Genomic DNA, 19,394 nt, shown 5'->3' with positions numbered 1-19,394 from the left:
CCAGGTCCTCCTCACGGGTTCCACTCCCCTCACCCTCCCAGTATCCGTGAGCATCCCACCGCCACCAACTGCAGGGCGTCCAGGGCGGTGGAGAGTGAATGGGCTTGAAGGGGAGTGGGCATAAGGTTTGGACATCCCCAGGTGTGAAGGGTGTGTGTGTGTTGTGCACGTGGATTGCCTGTATGGTATCGCAGGGGAGAAGAGAATTTGGAAACGGTGCAAGGGAATTGCAAGAGATAGAAAATAAAAGAGGAAATAAAAAGGTTTGAGGTATAAGAAGGGTGAGAGAAACGGGAGCAGGGCTATGGAGGGATCTAGAAGAAAATAGTGGGGAGAGAAAGGGCAGGAATGGAAGGCAAGCCCACCACCCCAAAGTCCCTTCCCCATATCTCCCCCTCCCCCAACTCCAAAGAAGGAAATTAGGAGGCCACTGCGGATTATGTTTGGGTCATTTCCACATGCTTTATTCCAGCAATCAAAATAATTAAAAACATCTCAAATTATTATACACATACAAAATAGGTACAGAGTCTTTTGCTTCCTCCCACCCCTAGGGGGAAAAACTGCTTTGTGCTTTGGGAAGTTGTCTCTGAAACCCGGGGAGAGAGGACGCAGGACAGACTAGGAGAGAGCCGGGAGGATGGGCTGCAGCTGTGGAGGAGGGTTTCAGAGGAGAGCGGTCAGAGAGCAGAGGCCTGAGAAGCCAGAAGCGGGTAGAGAGAGGGTGGAAAGTGAGCAACGGGCTGGGCTGGAGCCGCACACGCTCTCCTCCCATGTTAAATAGCACCTTTAGAAAAATTCACAAGTCCCCATCCACAAAAAAAAAAAAAAAGAAAAATATCAAGGAATAAAAATAGACTTTGAACAAAAAGGAACATTTGCTGGCCTGGGGGGGCATCTCAATTTCTATAGCACCAGTGATTCCCTCCCCACCCCATCACATAGATGTAGCACCTTTGGTATAAAATGGGGAGCCGCTTCCACCCTGCCCCCATCCCCGCCCCCAGGCAGTTGCCCCGGTGACACATCAAGACAAGAACGAGGTAGTCTTTCAGCAACACAGTTACACAAGGAACAGAACAGTCTCTCCCGCCCAGCCCTGCGGCACGAGGGATTGACGCGTTCCCCAAATCCGATGTTTCTGCTTTGTCGTGGCCCTTCCTGACTCTCCTCCGAACCCAGTGAGGGGCTGGTGGCTCCCCCGGCATGACCCCCTCAAAAACGAAGGGGAGATGTTGCAAGAGCCATGGGAGTGCCAGATGGCAAGGCTTCTTTGGCAGTCTGAGAACCCCAGGTCTCCCCAGGGTCTGGGGGTGCTGGGCGGGCAGGAGCGGGCTGAGGGTGGGGACCACTTGGGTGTTTCAGCATTGCCTTTGGTTGCTGGGCAGACAATGCATTGTTTCCTGTGTCTTCTGGGGAGACAGATTTGGGAAGGAGTGGAGGGGAGGCCCCAAGAGGGGGTGGAGAAAGGAGCAGAAAGGGCAGCGTTGGGGTTTCATAAGCCCAACGGGCAGAAAGGGACTTACCCCCGCATGGGTCTTCAAGCAAGTGGACCAAGCTTCCTTTTTTAAAAAGTTATTTATTTATTCTTTTTTTTTTTTTTTTGGTAAGGTTGAATGCACTTTTGGTTTTTGGTCATGTTCGGTTGGTCAAAGATAAAAACTAAGTTTGAGAGATGAATGCAAAGGAAAAAAAATATTTTCCAAAGTCCATGTGAAATTGTCTCCCATTTTTTGGCTTTTGAGGGGTTCAGTTTGGGTTGCTTGTCTGTTTCCGGGTTGGGGGGAAAGTTGGTTGGGTGGGAGGGAGCCAGGTTGGGATGGAGGGAGTTTACAGGAAGCAGACAGGGCCAACGTCGAAGCCGAATTCCTGGTCTGGGGCACCAACGTCCAAGGGGGCCACATCGATGATGGGCAGGCGGGAGGTCTTGGTGGTTTTGTATTCGATCACTGTCTTGCCCCAGGCTCCGGTGTGACTCTGGGGTGGGGCGGAGACAATGGGAGGGGGCATTACCACGTGGGAGTGATGGAAAGAGGACACTATGGCCTGCCCAAAAAGCCCAAGGCCAGAGAGGTGGGGCCCTGCCTGAGGATTCTGGCCACTCACCGTGCAGCCATCGACAGTGACGCTGTAGGTGAAGCGACTGTTGCCCTCGGCGCGGATCTCGATCTCGTTGGAGCCCTGGAGGAGCAGGGCCTTCTTGAGGTTGCCAGTCTGCTGGTCCATGTAGGCCACGCTGTTCTTGCAGTGGTAGGTGATGTTCTGGGAGGCCTCGGTGGACATCAGGCGCAGGAAGGTCAGCTGGATGGCCACGTCGGCAGGGTCGGAGCCCTCGCCGCCATACTCGAACTGCAGGGGAGGGGAGAGAGGGAAGAGTGAGCAGCTATGCAGGAACCTCTAGTCCTGCCTGGCCTCCCTGTCCAGGGTCCTCAGAGAGCGGCCCAATACACCCTTATATCAAGAAGGGCCACCTGCCCATAGGCAGCCTGTGTCTGAACCACTATCAGGGACCTGGGACCCCTGCCTCCCAGCCCAGCTCTGTCCATCACCCTTAGCAGAGACCTACTCCAGGACTTCATGTCCCTTCTGAGCACTGGGCTAGCCCGTCTCCTAACACTGGCTCTGAGGTCCAGCTCACGCACCTGGAATCCGTCGGTCATGCTCTCGCCGAACCAGACGTGCCTCTTGTCCTTGGGGTTCTTGCTGATGTACCAGTTCTTCTGGGCCACACTGGGCTGAGTGGGGTACACGCAGGTCTCACCAGTCTCCATGTTGCAGAAGACTTTGATGGCATCCAGGTTGCAGCCTTGGTTGGGGTCAATCCAGTACTCTCCTGTGGTAGGGCAGGGCAAGGTGGAGTCAGGGAAGTGGAGCAGCCAGCACCATATGGTAGGGGCACATATGGGCATGGGGACCCTGGCATGGCAGAAGTAGGAGGGAGGGGGAGGCTAGGGCAGGCCCTCACCGCTCTTCCAGTCAGAGTGGCACATCTTGAGGTCGCGGCAGGTGCGGGCGGGGTTCTTGCGGCTGCCCTCGGGGCTCCGGATGTTCTCGATCTGCTGGCTCAGGCTCTTGAGGGTGGTGTCCACCTCGAGGTCACGGTCACGAACCACATTGGCATCATCGGCCCGGTAGTAGCGGCCGCCATCGTGAGCCTTCTCTTGAGGTGGCTGGGGCAGGAAGCTGAAGTCGAAACCACCGCTGGGAGGACCAGGGGGACCGGGAGGGCCAGGAGGGCCGGGGGGACCCTGCACAGAGAGGGAGGAGAGTGGGGATTACCGGCGTCCAAGTGCTTTGGGGGCTGGAGGGCCATGAGGAGAGGGGATGAGGGGCTACGTACAACAGGACCAGCATCACCAGTGCGACCGCGAGGACCAGGGGGCCCAATGGGGCCAGGGAGGCCGTTGAGTCCATCTTTGCCAGGAGTACCAGCCGAGCCAGGGGGACCCTGGAGTGGGGGAAATGGTTTGAGAAAGGCTGCCAGAAGCCCCAACAACCCCAGCTCTGGAGGAGAAGCCCACCACCCTCCCTGCTGGCTCTGGCTCCACGGCCTCATAGAGCCAGTTTCAGCCTCTTTCCATAGGACATGCCATAGCTCGCTCCAGCCGCTGAGCCAGGGGAGGACGGACTGGGGAGCAGAGAGGCCAAAGCTAAATCAGATTGTTTGTTCAGGATTCTTCCTCTCTTTGCCCACTCCCTGTCCCTTAACCCTTCTCCAGAGAGGCAAAGGGTACCTGGGTCCCTGGCAAGGGTCCCCAAGGTGAGCCTGGGCTTGGGACTCAGGAAGAGGAGAGAGAAGGCATGACTTACTCGGGGACCAGCAGGACCAGAGGCTCCAGAGGGACCTTGTTCGCCAGGAGAGCCCTGAAGGACAGATAAAAAGGCAATTCAGGCCCAGTGAGGGTCAAATGTAGCCTGAGGGCCTTGCTGGAGAAACGAGGGCAGCATGGGCAGCCCATGCCCCTTCATTATTCTGGAAATCTAGCCCCAGGGTGTCCATAGGCAGAGACCTCTCCCATAATCCCTCTCTGTGTACCCCTCACCCTCTCAGAAGCTACTTGGACATGCCCATAAATCTTCAGACCCCAGTCCTCACTAGGGAGGGGTAAGAGTGACTATCCAGAGGGGGAAACCGAGGCAAAGCTCCCCCTCCTATCATACAGCACAGCATGAGGACTGGGGAGGGGCTGAGCATACTCACAGGAGGGCCAGGGGGACCCTGGAGGCCAGAGAAGCCACGGTGACCCTTTATGCCTCTGTCGCCTTGTTCGCCTGTCTCACCCTTGTCACCACGGGGGCCTTGGGGTCCCTAGAAGAGAGAAGGGGCATCAAGTGGGGCACTGTCCACATCTGTAGGGTTCTGAAGGTGTGGGAGACACAGCAGGGAACTTACAGCGGGGCCACGGGCGCCAACAGGGCCGACAGGACCAGCGGGACCAGCAGGACCCTGAGGAGAGCAAGGAGAGCATGAGATCTTGGCCAGGGGAGGCTGAGGCTGGGGCTGCAGGATGAGGCCTCCCCCTGCTGCATCTCTCTCTCCCCAGCTCCTTCCCACTGTGGCCCTCTCTCCCAACTCCCAGGGAAACCTCCCCACTGCAATCTTCATGAGAGCTGGGGCCAGCTCAAGGGAGAGGGGGTCCTGTCTGGGAGAGGGGACTTGAGGCTGAGCTTTAACTCAGTTTTTTGGATTAAGGCCCCGACATCTTGCAGGATCTCCTTTCCTCCCCCTGCCTGGGTGAAGTCCGACACCCATCCCCAGGCCTCTAAGGAGGCCTGGAGAGTCCCTGGCCTGACCAGACACAGGGAACTGGAGCCCAGCTACTTACAGTCTCACCACGATCACCACTCTTGCCAGCAGGGCCAACGGGGCCAGGGGCACCAGGAGCACCAGGAGCACCAGGAGGTCCAGCGGGGCCAGTCTCACCACGGTCACCCTGGCGGGGAGAGCAGAGGAATATGGGCCAGCTCCAGCTGAATGGCCAGGATGGGACAGGGAAGCAGCAGACAAGGCTGTGGTCATGGAGTGTCACCATCTTACCTTGGGGCCAGGAGAACCATCTCGTCCAGGGGAACCTTCGGCACCAGGAGCTCCCTGCAGAGAGAGAGAGAGAGAAGTGAGAGTCAGCCAGAGAAGAGGACTTAGGCAAGGCCACAGTGGCCATGCTGAGGGTACTGGCATGGGGGCTGGGGACTGCTCACCTCACGTCCAGATTCACCAGGGGGTCCGGCCAATCCAGGGGGGCCCATGGGACCAGGGGGACCACGTTCACCACTTGCTCCAGAGGGACCTTGTTTGCCAGGTTCACCCTAAGGGAGAAGAAAGAGTCAGGCCAGCGATAGGGTCTGAGAGGACCCATGAGTCCCCTGAGGTCATCTCTACCAACTCTGTTCTCCTTGGCTCCACCCCACTCCAAGTCCTGTGATGGTTTTTCTCAGGGTCCCCCAAGGTGAGGGGGGCACTTACAGAGGGGCCAGGAAGACCAGGGAAGCCTCTTTCTCCTCTCTGACCAGGCAGGCCGACCACGCCACGCTGTCCAGCAATACCTTGAGGCCCGGGAGTACCAGGAGCACCCTGTGGGAGGCAAACAGGGGTGAGGTGCGGGACAGCAGCACAGGGACCCCTCCCCAGCTCTGGACACCTCTGGAGCTGCAGAGATCTGAGCTGGCACTTACAGCAGGCCCATCAGCACCAGGGGATCCTTTCTCGCCAGCGGGGCCAGGGGGACCAGGGGGACCAACTTCACCAGGACGTCCAGCAGGGCCAGTCTCACCACGGGGACCTTTGCCACCTTCTTTGCCAGCAGGACCAGGAGGGCCAGGGGGTCCAGCATTTCCCTGGATGGGGATAGGAGCGGCTGTCAGACTCCAGGGGGCTCTGGTGCATCATTGGTTCCTCAGTCGGACCCACCATCCTTCTGGCAGCCCGCACCCACCACCCCCAACCTAGAGCAGTGAACTCCACTGCGGAGACTTACAGAGGGGCCAGGAGGACCGACTCGGCCAGCAGCACCAGGGAAACCAGTAGCACCCTGGAAGGAGAGAACAAAGGAACCGTCAGAGGGAGAACAGCCAAGTCATCCTATCCAGCTGCCCTCACCTGCCACCGCTGCCTGGGGAGAGGGGAGAGGCTCAGCAGAGAGGCGGGTGATACTCACAGGGGGACCAGCGCTGCCACGAGCACCTTTGGGTCCAGGAGCACCAACATTACCCTGTAGGAGAGCACAGAGGCATCAAGCCTGGACCTGTCCTGAGTCCTAGGACACCAGCATCACAGGCACAGAGGGCAAGCCACTCACAATGGGGCCAGGGGGTCCAGCGGGTCCGGCAGGGCCAGGGGGACCAGCATCGCCTTTAGCACCAGCATCACCAGGTTCGCCTTTAGCACCGGGTTGGCCATCAGCACCCTGGGGGAGGAAGCAGGGCCGTGAGTGCAGGGAAGCAGGCAGGAGTTTCCACCGGCGGGGCGAGGAGCAGTAATGGAGGCAGGAAGATGCTTGGGTGGGAAACAATCCCGTCTCCACCCTTCTCCCCAGAGGAGGGCTGACGCCTTTGTCCTCATTCTGTCCCTCGAGGTCCCAAGTCCCAGTCGGTGATGAAAAACGAGGGGGGTCTTGGTACTCACAGGGGGGCCAGCGAAGCCAGCAGGGCCGGGGGGACCAGGCTCACCACGGTCTCCCTAGAAGAAAAGGTGGCAGATTGGAGAGATGGGCTGACATGAGGGAAGGCGGAGATGGAGTGAGGGGAAAGGCAAGGGGTGGAGGCACAGACAGGGCCAGGAGTGCTATGTGAAGGGAGGGAAGGGCCAAGTGTGGGGTCTTAACAGGTCTTCTATACTTACGGGGGCACCACGAGCTCCAGTGGGACCAGCAGGGCCGCTGGGACCAGTTTCACCCTGAGAGCAAGGAACAAGAGGCTCAGGGTCAGGGCCTTCCCTGAATATTCCTGCTAGATGACCCCAGGAGAGCCTCCCCTCCCTCTGGTCCCTCCAGGTTCCCGGGTTGACAGCTCAGTTTGATAGGACCTGCTTTCCCAACCCAACCCCATGGAACCGTGCCCAGGCCTGCTGGGGAGGCTATGTGTTAGGGCAGAAGGTGGGGAAGCAGCCACCTCACCTTGTCACCAGGGGCACCAGCAGGACCAGGAGGACCAATGGGGCCAGTCAGACCACGGACGCCATCTTTGCCAGGAGAGCCATCAGCACCTTTGGGACCAGCATCACCCTAAAGACATGGATAAGCTTGAGATTTCCAGCGTGGGGCAAGGAGGCGACCTGTAGCGTTCTGCTTGTGTCTGGCTTTCCTGAGAGGCCCTCTCCTGCTCTGCCCTGCCTCCACCTGGGGCAAGGACTCAAAGGTCCTTTCAGGAAAAAGGGTGCCTGCCTGGAGACTCGCGTAGAACTGAGGTTAAGAGGCCCCTGACTTGTGTAGGGGGATGAATAAGGGAGTCTCCATCAAGGAGATGCCCCCACCTCTCATCACCATAGTAACTCATGGGGAGAGACAGGCCTGGACCACTAGGAGAGGATTCATCAGCAAAGAGGCCAGAGCGGAAAGGGGAAGAGGGGAGGATTAGTGAGAAGAGGAACAGATCCCAGGGAGAAGGAGAGATGATGAGGGATTCAAAGTAGGCAGAGATGGGAGCCATGTAGGGCTCAGGGGAGAGGGAAGGTTGAACTTACTCTGTCACCCTTAGGCCCTGGAAGACCAGCTGCACCACGTTCACCAGGCATTCCCTGAAGGCCAGGGGCGCCCTGGCTACCGGGAGCTCCAGGGGCACCAGCATCACCCTATGTGACAACCAAGAAGACTGAAGTGAGGCCTGGGGTCCCAAGAGTGGGTCATAGCCCTAAGCCCCGCTTGGTATCTCACAGGCTTAGTTCCAAGGCCAATGACAGGCCTTGAGAAAAGATGAAAAGACTCACAGCCCAGACTCCAGGCTGTCCCTACCCTGGTCTTTTCCCCCTACCCCGCACCCTATCTCCACGGCTTTGGTCATAGCCAGCCATCCCCTGCTGCAGGAGGGGTGAGACCTGGTCCCCGGGCTGCTTGCCAGAGACCCTTCCACGCTGCCCTCACCTTAGCACCATCATTGCCGGGAGCACCATTGGCCCCTCGGGGACCAGCAGGACCAGGGGGACCTTGCACACCACGCTCGCCAGGGAATCCTCTCTCGCCCTAGAAGGGAAGGACAGGGCATGTGACAGCTGTTCTGGAGACAGGGCCACGTACAAGGCACCTTGATGGATGCAGCGAGAGAGGCCTACTTACTCTTGCTCCAGAGGGGCCGGGGGCACCAAGGTCTCCAGGAACACCCTGAGGGGGAGGGAGGGAGGGAGGAACAGACAGTGAGCAAAATCTACCTGGGGCCACTCTGCTGCAAAGCACTGTCCCTCCTCCTGGGGTACGGCTGTGATGAGAGAGGAGCCCCTTCTCAGCACTGAAGTGGAATTATCCCAGACAGCCCCTCTTCCTCCTGGAGATGTGTCAGAGGCCTCCCCGCTCCCCAAACTATGGACCAAAATTTATCAATAGAAGGGTTGAGGGAAAGTCACAGTATATTCCAGCAGCTCTTAAAAGAAGTCACCCAGACTAGCAATCATGCAGCCCCCACTTCCCTCTGTGATGCTCCCTTCACGGTAGGAAGTTCTTTCTGGCATCTGATCTCAATCCCTCTAGCTGATGGCTGTCTGATGAACTAGGAGCAGCGCCTGTCCCTCTGGATTCCCTGCATCTCCCACCCTTCTGGCCGGCTGCTCCCAGCTGCTCCCTCTTACCTGTTCACCAGGTTTGCCTGCTTCACCGGGAGGACCAGCGGGGCCAGGGAGACCCTGTAGGTGGGAAATGGGGGAAGGAGGGAGGGAAGGTTTAGAATCTGGAAGAGACCAAAGAGCTGTTTCCCACCCCTATCTCCCAGCACCCTGACAGCCACGAGGCCTCACCTGGAAGCCGGGGGAGCCAGCAGGGCCTTGTTCACCTCTCTCACCAGCGGGACCCTGCACAGAGAGAACAGTGCAGTTACGGAGAGGCCCAGGAGACGAGGGGCTGAGGGTGTTTCCCCTTTCCTGCTCCCCAGATCTCCCTATCAGGGACACTCACAGCAGGGCCAGGGGGTCCCTGAGCTCCAGCCTCTCCATCTTTGCCAGCAGGACCCTGTGGGGAGAGAGCGAAGGGGAACTCAGGGTTGGGAGGCCCTGAGCAGGCTCTGAGCAGCCAACTCAGGTTGGGAGCAGCCAAGGACTGTGGCCTCTAGCACCCCTCCTGCAGGGAGGAGAAAGTGCTGGGGCAGCAACCGGAAGAGGGTAGGGAGGGACGGAAAGGAGATACTTACGACAGCGCCAGGGGGTCCGGGAACACCTCGCTCTCCAGCCTTGCCAGGCTCTCCCTGTGGAGAAAGGGAGTTAGGGTTGAGGGGACTGAAGTGAGAAGCCAGGGCCTCCTGGGGACTCTCATTTACTCTGAGTGGGACTTTTTAAGGGGCTTTCTTTTCAAAAGACTCGCTTGTTTGGCCCCCAGGGAATGCCCCTGCAGGTGCTTCTTGCTGGGCCCCTTCGAGCCCACTCCTCCTAAGATGCCCTTCCAGGCTCCTCCTCCTGCACCCTCTCCCCTGCCTTTCCCTGTTAGATGCCCGCTGTGGCCTGCACTGCAAAGGGCTTTCCTCTCCTCTGCTATCTCCTTTTGGACCTTGAAGAACCCACCAAGAATGGGGGCGCCTATCATATCATAGGCCTGTCCTATCCCCACGTGTGGGGGGTGGAGGACCACCAACAACACTTCTTATTTCCAGCACAGAGCAGTGGTCATGGAGCCTGGAGAAGTCTTTCATTTTTTTTCTTTTTATTTTTTTGGTTTTTTTGAGACGGAGTCTCGCACTGTTGCCCAGGCTGGAGTGCAATGCAGTGAGTGCAGGCTCACTGCAACTTCCGCCTCCCGGGTTCATGCAATTCTTCTGCTTCAGCCTCCTGAGTAGCTGGGATTACAGGTGCACACCACCACACCCAGCTAATTTTTTGTATTTTTAGTAGAGACGTGGTTTCACTATGTTGGCCAGACTGGTCTCAAACTCCTGACCTCATGATCCGCCTGCCTTGGCCTCCCAACGTGCTGGGATTACAGGCATGAGACACCATGCTCAGCCGAGAAGTCTTTCATTTTACAGATCAGGAGACTGAGGTCCAGAAAGCAAGAGTGAGTGGCCACACAGCAGGTAGCGGCAGAGCTGAGCCCAGAGCTCAGGACTCCTTTGAGTCTCAGGTGTGCCTGTCCCTGGCTCTTCATGGATCCTCACTGAATACTCACAGCAGCACCTTTAGGTCCAGGGAATCCCATCACACCAGCCTGACCACGGGCACCAGGGGGGCCTGGGGGTCCGGGGCGACCATCTTGACCGGCGGGACCCTAAGGATGGGAGTCACGAAAGCAGCGGTGAGGATAGTGAGGAGGTAGACAGGACAGTGGCAGGGGGTCAGGGGGAGTGATACTTACAGGGGGGCCAGTTTTGCCATCAGGACCAGGGCTGCCAGGGCTTCCAGTCAGACCCTAGGGAGGCAGAGAGGTATGAGTGGGTTTGGGGGAGAAGCATGATGGAGGTGAGGGGGGACTCCGGAGGGCAGACCCCTGGGCCTGCTCCAGAACGCCTCATCCCAGACCCCACATGGGATGGTCAGGGCCTGGCCAAGCCAGGCCGAAGGACTGGGGCCTCACCTTGGCACCAGGCAGACCAGCTTCACCGGGACGACCAGCTTCACCAGGAGATCCTTTGGGGCCAGCAGGGCCAGGAGAACCACGTTCACCAGCGGGACCCTGGTTGGGAGAAGTCACAGGAACAGTTAGGGTCGCAAGTTTGGGGCTCTTTGCCATGGGCCAAAAGAGGAAGATGATGCCCAGGGAGCGGCAGGGACAGCCCCCCGGCCTCAAGGAGAGGTTACCTTGGGACCAGCAACACCATCTGCACCAGGGAAACCACGGCTACCAGGTCCACCCTGCAGGAGGAGAGGAGGCCAGTTAACTCAGAGACACATGGGCACCAGCCAGGCACTGAGGGTGGAGTGGGAGGGGGCGGGCAGGGGCACTTACACGCTCGCCAGGGGGTCCGGGCAGGCCAGTGGGTCCGGGTTCACCTCGAGCTCCTCGCTTTCCTTCCTCTCCAGCAGGGCCAGGAGGTCCTTGAACACCAACGGGGCCCTGGAGAGAGCCGAGAGGAGGGGGCGGCCTGTGGTGAGGGGCCATCCTATGCCAGCCTCAGAGCTGGCTGAGGCTGGGCTTCCAGCATCAGGGGTGGGGCAGGGGCTCCCCCAGAAGGCTAGGGGTTCCTCTTCCTTTCTGGATCTCCCTCAGGGGGCTTCCAGGGCAAGGTGGGCTGGGCTGCAAGAAGAATGACAGGGAGACTTACGGGTTCTCCCTTAGCACCAGTGTCTCCTTTGCTGCCAGGAGCACCAGGTTCACCCTGCAAGGGGGGAGAAGAGGATGAGCTGAGAGTTGGGGGCGTTCAGTTGGCCTGCATCTTCCTGCTCCCCAGATGAGAGCCGCACTGGAGCCAGTGCATGGGGCGGGCAGAAGTTTGGTACTCACGCTGTTACCCTTGGGACCGGGAGGGCCGCCGGGGCCCTGGGGTCCAGAGGGGCCTCGGGCACCAGGGAAGCCAGGAGCACCAGCAATACCAGGAGCACCCTGTGGGAGGCAGACAGCCAGGTGAGCCTAGGAGCAGAGGGAACGGGGCAGGCAGGCTGCAGGCAGCAGGGGTGGGACTGAAGCCTGGCAGGATACTTACATTGGCACCTTTAGCGCCAGGCTGTCCATCAGCACCAGGGTTTCCCTGTGGCACAGAGAAAGGAGTGTGAGCAACAGGCAAGGACTCTGAGGTTAGAAAGTGGCACAGGGGACACTGAGGCAGGGACACTTACAGCAGGGCCAGCAGCACCAGCAGGGCCAGGGGGGCCAGGCTCACCACGCACACCCTGGGGACCTTCAGAGCCTCGGGGACCTTGGGGACCAGCTTCGCCCTGGATCAGAAGAAAGGACATATCAGAAGCCACCCTAGGAAACCCAACCTTGCCTCTTGGGATGACAGGAGGAAGGGGAGACAGGGACAGGAGAGCAATGATCAGGACTCTAAGATCAGACACAGAGCCCCTGGGACAAAGGTGTTAGTGAACGGGTTGCTCTCTTGCCATTCTGGGTCCCTTTGGTTTGGGGAACAAGGAGACGTGAACCGCTTGGCCCATGAGGGTCATGCTCAGAGGAGAGTGGGGGGTCTCACCTTAGCACCAACAGCACCAGGGAAGCCAGGAGGACCAGCGGGGCCGGTAGGACCCTGTGAATGAAATGGAGATCTTAACGAGAAGGAAGAGATGACAGCTGCAAGTCACACCCTGGGACAGAAGAAGCCCTGGGGTTCAGACCAACACAACCTGCCCCCAGTGTCAGCTCCGAGAGCAGACACTGAGACTCCTCCCCACTCCCAGGCCCTGAGGCCTACAGGCCACACTCACAGGGGGTCCGGCAGCACCAGTAGCACCATCATTTCCGCGAGCACCCTGCAGGAGAGAGGGGAAGCCCCGTTAAGTCCACTGAGCACTGGTCAGTCCCTAGAGCTCCTGGGGAGCCCCTTTAAGAGCCCAGGGTTCCCCCAAGGGGCTAGGAGTACTTACAGCAGGGCCAGGGGCTCCAGGGCGACCTCTCTCACCAGGCAGACCACGGGGGCCCTGACAACCAAACCAAGAGAAGTCAAATGAGATGGGAGACAGCCTCGTTCCCCCAGGCCTCCATCTTGCCCCTGCCTCCTGCCCGTCCCTGCCCTCTGGAACTGGGCACACTCACCATCTGACCAGGAGCTCCATTTTCACCAGGGCTGCCAGGCTCACCCTGTAGAACAGAGAATAATGAGTGAGAAATTCATTCATAGTGGGACTCTGGGGATGTGGAGGACCGTGATGTTGAGACAGCCTCTTACCTTGGGACCAGCAGGACCAGCATCTCCCTTGGCACCATCCAAACCACTGAAACCCTAAAGCAGGAAAGAGGTAGAAGGTGAGGATCTGTGGAGGGGGTGGAACAACCTTGACACCCATCTAGATCTGAGAAAGAGCCTTGAGAGGTCATCACCGCCATTCCCCTGTTTCTGAGCTAGACTAAACCTCAACTGGCTCAAGATCTCCCCCAGTTGTTTAATCGGGACTTCTTTCCCATGAAGGGAGGTGCTTTGGATGTCCACTCTCTGTCCCTCAGGGCTTCTGTAGCTGCCACCCACCATGATGCATCTCAAGATCTTTTGGGGAAGAGGCTGGGACTGGATGGGGGTATGCTGGGGACCTGGGGAGCTTAAATGACTCAAAGGGAACTCACTCTGTGTCCCTTCATTCCAGGGAGGCCAGCTGTTCCGGGCAATCCTCGAGCACCCTGGAGAGAGATGAAGGCGGCGAGGAAGGGTCATTAGAACACACCACCATGGACCCAGCTCCTAAATGAAGCCCAAGTGCAGTGAAGCCCAGGTTCAGCCACAGTCCCCTGCTCACCTGAGGCCCAGGAGGCCCACGCTCACCAGGACGACCAGGTTTTCCAGCTTCCCCCTGAGAGGGAGAGAAAAGACCGTCAGGCCCCTGCCTCCCCACCACCGCCCAGGGGCTGGAAAAATGGGGAAGGTCTCAGTCTTCTCTGGGTTGTTGCAGGTCAGGTTTGGGGGCCCAGAATCTTATCTTTGAATCTAGAGCTCAGTTTAAATCTACAGTGAAACCTTCGTTTGGTGAAACCTGAGTGCCTCTAAAGGAATTTCTGTCTACTTCTGTCACCAGCATTTTAATCTCACCATCTGTGCGCCAGTTTCCCCAGAGGGATGGGGTTGGGGATTGCTCTAAGGTGGCTGGGGTGAGGAGAACAGTCACCTTGTTGGGGACATGGAATCATCTCACTAAGGGAAAGGATCATTGTTCAAGGGTAGTCCACGCATCAGAGAGGACTTGCCCTCCTTCCTCTGAGTATCGTTCCCAAAGGCGGTGGAGTGGAAATTGCAGGACCCAACCCACGGAGGCCATGGGGTCAGATGGTATCTTCTTGCTGGGGATACTTACATCATCTCCGTTCTTTCCAGGGGGGCCAGGGGGACCTCGGGGACCCATGGGACCCTAGAAAAGATAAAAGAGGTGGTTAGAATAAGGATAAGAAAAAAAGAAGGGGAAGGCTGGGATTGAAGGGAAGAGGCAAGGAAGACCCCAGGCCTGGGGGTTCTTCGATAGGAGAGTCTGTGTGTTTGTAGAGGGAGTGTGTATCTGTACAGAGAGTGCTTACTGAAGCTCCAGGCTCGCCAGGCTCACCAGGGGGACCTTGGAAGCCTTGAGGACCCTTGAGAAGAAGGAAAGAAAGATGGGGTTAGAAAGCAAGTCCCCGCCAACCTTCTCCAATCTTACCAAGAGATCTCTGAGCATCTCCCCTTCCCTCATCCCGATCTTCCCTCCAAAAGACCAAAGCCCAGGGAGGCATATGAATATATCCTGGATACTCACAGGTGCACCAGGGGGGCCAGGGAGACCACGGGGACCAGAGGGACCCTACAGAAGGAGAAGAAAGGGGGGTCATGGTGATCTCTCTGTAGGAAAGCATGTGGATGTAGTCATTCATGCCTGTTGGGACCACCCAGTCATCCTGCATCCTTTCTGGACTCTGAGGTCCCAAAGGTGATCTTGACCTCCCAAGCTGTCTATGCCAGCTGCCTATGCCCACCTCCTCTGGATACTCATTCTCTCTTCTGTCATCCCTGCTCCCCCTGCTGGCTCACCATGGGACCAGGCACGGAAATTCCTCCGGTTGATTTCTCATCATAGCCATAAGACAACTGGGGAGCGAAGTTCTAGAACAAACAAGAGAAGTCAGGGTCAGGATAGTGAATTGAAAGGCAGAAGATGGCACTGAGGATGGAAGAAACTGACATCATGCGCTTCCTGGTGTGATGTGCTAAGAAAAATAACATTGCTTGTAAGATACTCCTGCCAAAAATGCATCCTGCATCCAATCTAATCAGACAATCCTAAACTGAGGGACAGTCTGCAAAACAACCGGACTCTTCAAAACTCCCAGTGCCACGAAAGACAAAGAAAGTCTGAGGAATGTTCCACATTTGTGGAAACTAGAGACATGATGATTAAGTGCAAAATCCATAATCCTGGACAAGATCCCAGGTAGGGGTGGTGGGGGTGGAATTTATACAGGACGTTATTGGGACATGGGTGAACTTTGAATACGGGCTGCACATTAGAGAGTGAATTTAATCACTGTGCTATGGTTAGTTAAGAGAATGATCTTGCTTTTAGGAAAAACACACCGAAGTATTTAGGCGCAAAGGAACCTGATGTTAGCAACTTACTCAAACAGTTCAGAAAAAAAAAGCTACATATACATAAACAGAAACTAATAAAGCACATGTCACAAACTGTGAAGGGCATGTGAGAGTTTCCTGTAGGATTCTTGCAACTTTTCTGTAAGTTTGAAATTGTTTCATAGTATAAAATTATGTCATCTGCCAAAAACAAAAACAAAACAGGGGAGAGTGGACACACAAGGCCTTTTCACTTACTCCTCCGAGGCCAGGGGGTCCGGGAGGTCCGGGGGGTCCGGGGGGTCCGGGAAGTCCAGGCTGTCCAGGGATGCCATCTCGGCCAGGGGGGCCTGCGGGTCCCTGCAGGGGGAGAGGGCGGGGCCGGGTTGAGCGTGGGGCCAGGAGCCACGCCCACCTGCAGCTCCCCACAGCCCAGAGAGTGCAACGCTTACCCTTGGGCCTCGGGGGCCAGTGTCTCCCTTGGGTCCCTGTGGGATTGGGGAAGAAGAAACAAGAGGCCAGGTTAGAGAAGGGAGGACCGTGAGGAGGCACGGGCGGCGAGGGACAAAAGTCGAGGGCAGGAGATTACCTCGACGCCGGTGGTTTCTTGGTCGGTGGGTGATTCTAGGGGGCGAAGAGACGCGCGTTAGAGCCAAGGTTTGCTAATGCCGCTCCTGGCGGCAGAGGCCTCCAGGCTGGAGGGCCAGCGAGCGCCGACCATCCCCAGCCCCAGCCCCAGCCCCAGCCCCAGCCCCTAGGCCCCAGGCCCCGAGCGCAGTCGCACCTGAGCCGTCGGGGCAGACGGGACAGCACTCGCCCTCGGGGACTTCGGCGCCGGGGCAGTTCTTGGTCTCGTCACAGATCACGTCATCGCACAACACCTTGCCGTTGTCGCAGACGCAGATCCGGCAGGGCTCGGGTTTCCACACGTCTCGGTCATGGTACCTGAGGCCGTTCTGTACGCAGGTGATTGGTGGGACTGGGACAGGCAGAGGAAGAGGGGCGTTGTCAGTAGTGTCTGCGACTCCCACCTTGGGGCTCCAAGACCCTCACCTTAACCACCTTTCCCCTGGGTCTAAGAGGCACACTTGGATTTTTCACTTCCCGCGCCTTCTCCCTGTTCCTCTTTCCTTAAATCCTTAAAAGTTCGCCTGCTCCTCATCAGCGCGGGTGACAGCGCCGAGGCGCCTGGCCAGGGAGGCTGTAACTCTTTCCAGTTCTCAGGAATTTAAACAAAGCTTTAGGCCGCGGTGGCTTCCAACTCCAACCTCAGCCCATTGGCGCTGAAGCCAAGTGAAATAAAAACCACAGGGTGGGAGGTGGGGGAGGGCAGGGGGAGAATAGGAGGAGCCCTATCGGGAGGGCAGGCTCGCGGGGAGTGGCTTGCGCGGTGGAGACAGGAGGAGGGCGCGGGAGGAGAGAAGGGAGGTCCAGTCCTCATCCCGCCTCCTTCCCTGGGCAGGTGGGGTGGCAGGGGCGGGGCTAGGAGAATGGGAGCGGCTGATCGGAGGGGAGGCCCCCCCAAGACTTGAAATGTACCTCAAAATTAGGAGACACCCTAACCTCCAGGACCTAGACATCTTAAAAGCCCGCTCTCGGGGCCATCCCCAGTCCCCCAAAGCCAGCCAATGCCTCCAGGTCACTTTTAGCCAAAGAACCAAAAAGTCCACAAATAGTCCAGAAGTTAACTAACCTCTCCCACCGCGCTAGCGGCTCCCCAGACGGCCGCTAGGTGTCGGGCAACGCTAAGCAATGGGGCCGGGGCGGGGCCAGCCTCACCGGCCCGACTACCTCTTTAAGAAGCTTGGGCTGCCCCATCGCCGGCTTTACTTTCCAGATCTAGAGATGGGGTCCGCACCCAGCAATAACTCAGGTCTTCCCGCTCCGGCTCCTGCCCCAAGAAGCGTTGGACCGGGAGACGCAGTGCTCAGCACCGGTCAGAAGGGGGCGCAAGGATCCCGCCCCACCAGGTCCGCGCCAAAGTTTCTCATCCTCCACCCGCCCACGCTCCGCGCCCCCTCCGCCGCGGCCCAGCACCCCCACAGCTCCAGCAACAGTCTAGCCCGGAGAGAGGGCAATCTTTCCTTATGAATCATCCCACAGCCTTCCTGATTGCTTCTACATCTTGGGCTTCAAATCCCCCGCTCGGCGCCGCCATCCCATCTTCGACGTGCTTTCCTCACTCTGCACCCAGATCCCTACTTTCCCGGTTGCGCGCTCGGGATTCTCTCTCGCACCAGCTCACGCCGCGCTCCACCCTCACCTCCCGCTCCCTGGGCGCGTTCATCCCCAACCTCGCCCCAGGGTGAGCTCTGTCCTTTCTCAGGGCCCCGTGGAAGAGCCCTTATCATCTCCCTTCCATCCCGAGTCTCCGGAGCATCCACGTCTCCGTTTAAGCTGCGGCCCCCGGGACCAAGCGCAAGGCGCGATATAGAGTATCCTTGCACTCCCAAAAGTTTGGGACTTACTGTCTTCGTCTTGGCCCTCGACTTGGCCTTCCTCTTGGCCGTGCGTCAGGAGGGCGGTGGCCGCTAAGAGGAGCAGGAGCCGGAGGTCCACAAAGCTGAACATGTCTAGACCCTAGACATGTAGACTCTTTGCGGCTGGGGAGGGGGTTAGCGTCCGCTCATGCGTGGCCTCACACTCCGCGTGCCTCCTGCTCCGACCCCGAGGAGAAACTCCCGTCTGCTCCGACGCCTGGCCCGGGCCTCTTTTATACTGTCCTGATGGAGAGCAGGGAGGAACCCTGCCCCTCAGAGAGGGGGAGCCGGCCGCCCGTTCCCCAGCCAATCAGAGCTGCCTGGCCCGGCCCCCAATTTGGGAGTTGGAATGGAGAGGGGGAGGAGGAGGGAAAGGAGTCCACCCCACATCTCCCCCCTTCGCAGCTCTGCCTCCCCAGCCCCCCAGCCCAGCCTGGGCCAGAGGTGCTGTGGCAGGGGTGCAGCTGGGTCCTCAGAATGGCATGGGCTAAGCCGTGGGTAGGGGTGCCCCTCTGCTCTCTTCTTGGGACTTCCAATCCAGAGGAAGTGGAACTGGGGAGCTGGGTGGGGAGACTTCCAAAGGTGGAAGGGTTGGGGGTGTTGGGGAGGGGGTCCTCCTGGCTGTACCCCACTCGCCCTCTGACTTTTCTGGCAAGAGCTAAGGGAGGGGCATAAAGAGGCCAGCTGAGGACCTCTCCAAAACAGGGGAAGCTGGGAATTTAAAAGATGTGCCTGTTTGGGGGTGTCTTCTGGTGTGGCTAGGGGATGGAGCTTGGGAGTATTTGGGGGACAATTTACAGATTCTTTTCTAGACATTAAGAACCAGATATCTGAGGGAAGGGTGCAGGCAAGGGAGTTTTAATTTTGAGGATGTCAATTCTTCTGCTGTGCTCCAGGACAGAATCAAATGCTTTCCTCCAAACGCTAGGCATGATTGAGAGATGGGGTGGGGAGGCTGAGGTGCACGGTGAGAAACATGACTAGGTGGTCTCTCCGGAAGAAAGCTTTGGTGTTGGGTGATGGAGCAGCCAGGTAGGGGTGGGGGATTCTAGGGACACAGAGGTGGGGATTGGGGCTTGCAATCCCCTAAAAATTCATTCCCCAAGCTCTTGTACCCCAGAGTTGGGAAGTATTTTTAGTGGGAGGCCTGTGATCATTGGTGACTTAGAGAAGAGTTTTGTTTGCTATGGCTGTGGCCAGGGGCTGCTTAGAGACCCTTCTACCCAACACAGTCAAACCAGGGAGAACCTGGATGGAGGGAGGAAACTTAGCTAAAGAGATGTCTTTCTCGGAGCTGCATAAAGCCCCTTCTCCAGTTGTACCTGGACTCAGTGTTGGGGGTGTATGGGATATTTTGGGTGTCTGGGTGAAACTTGCCTTTGGGGTGTGGGATGAGCTGCAGAGGATGATTGACTTTATTTTAGGGGCTACTTCCCACTGCCTCATCTCTTTCCTGAAAAATCCCGGTCACTGCTCTTTGCCTTAGGAACCAGAGAGAATCATCTGTACACTCTGAAAGGGGCTGGGGACCTGAAGGACAGCAGGCTATATCTAGGGAAGATGCCTCTAGAACTCCGTGTCCTTTCTTCCTCCAAGTCTGAATCCCCCAAC

At 58.0% G+C, this 19,394-nt stretch overlaps 1 protein-coding gene across 1 annotated transcript; it reads right to left on the bottom strand.

Moving 5' to 3' along the window:
* Positions 1–437: 437 nt before the first annotated feature.
* Positions 438–18,012, bottom strand: COL1A1 (collagen, type I, alpha 1). The gene is made up of 51 exons (XM_011999267.1): positions 17,772–18,012; positions 16,088–16,282; positions 15,893–15,927; positions 15,756–15,791; positions 15,562–15,663; positions 14,767–14,838; positions 14,495–14,539; positions 14,280–14,333; positions 14,063–14,116; positions 13,511–13,564; positions 13,341–13,394; positions 12,949–13,002; positions 12,816–12,860; positions 12,647–12,700; positions 12,488–12,532; positions 12,256–12,309; positions 11,900–11,998; positions 11,767–11,811; positions 11,568–11,666; positions 11,389–11,442; positions 11,073–11,180; positions 10,925–10,978; positions 10,701–10,799; positions 10,482–10,535; positions 10,296–10,394; positions 9,328–9,381; positions 9,096–9,149; positions 8,939–8,992; positions 8,774–8,827; positions 8,268–8,312; positions 8,076–8,174; positions 7,679–7,786; positions 7,113–7,220; positions 6,839–6,892; positions 6,623–6,676; positions 6,297–6,404; positions 6,156–6,209; positions 5,976–6,029; positions 5,674–5,835; positions 5,465–5,572; positions 5,200–5,307; positions 5,039–5,092; positions 4,827–4,934; positions 4,394–4,447; positions 4,202–4,309; positions 3,811–3,864; positions 3,341–3,448; positions 2,966–3,248; positions 2,643–2,833; positions 2,107–2,349; positions 438–1,977 (listed from the first exon to the last, which is right to left on the bottom strand). Exons 1-51 carry the CDS (start codon positions 17,872–17,874, stop codon positions 1,831–1,833), a joined length of 4,395 nt encoding a protein of 1,464 aa, XP_011854657.1. The 5' UTR covers positions 17,875–18,012; the 3' UTR covers positions 438–1,830.
* Between the last annotated feature and the right edge of the window lie 1,382 nt (positions 18,013–19,394).

The sequence above is a fragment of the Mandrillus leucophaeus genome, unplaced genomic scaffold, assembly GCF_000951045.1.
Source record: "Mandrillus leucophaeus isolate KB7577 unplaced genomic scaffold, Mleu.le_1.0 Scaffold59, whole genome shotgun sequence".
Classification (NCBI taxonomy): Eukaryota; Metazoa; Chordata; class Mammalia; order Primates; family Cercopithecidae; genus Mandrillus; species Mandrillus leucophaeus.
The sequence above is the reverse complement of the archived record's forward strand: the minus strand, read 5'-3'. Positions and strand labels throughout refer to the sequence as shown.

Bases quoted from the DNA above. Each gene is read 5' to 3' on its own strand.
- COL1A1 (XM_011999267.1), bottom strand. From the start codon at position 17,874: ATGTTCAGCTTTGTGGACCTCCGGCTCCTGCTCCTCTTAGCGGCCACC. The intron at 14,334-14,494 runs GTGAGTATCCAG...CTTCTTCTCAAG, and splicing joins CTGGCCCCCCTGGTGCACCT to GGTCCTCAAGGCTTCCAAGG. The intron at 3,249-3,340 runs GTACGTAGCCCC...CTCTCTGTGCAG, and splicing joins CTGGTGATGCTGGTCCTGTT to GGTCCCCCCGGCCCTCCTGG.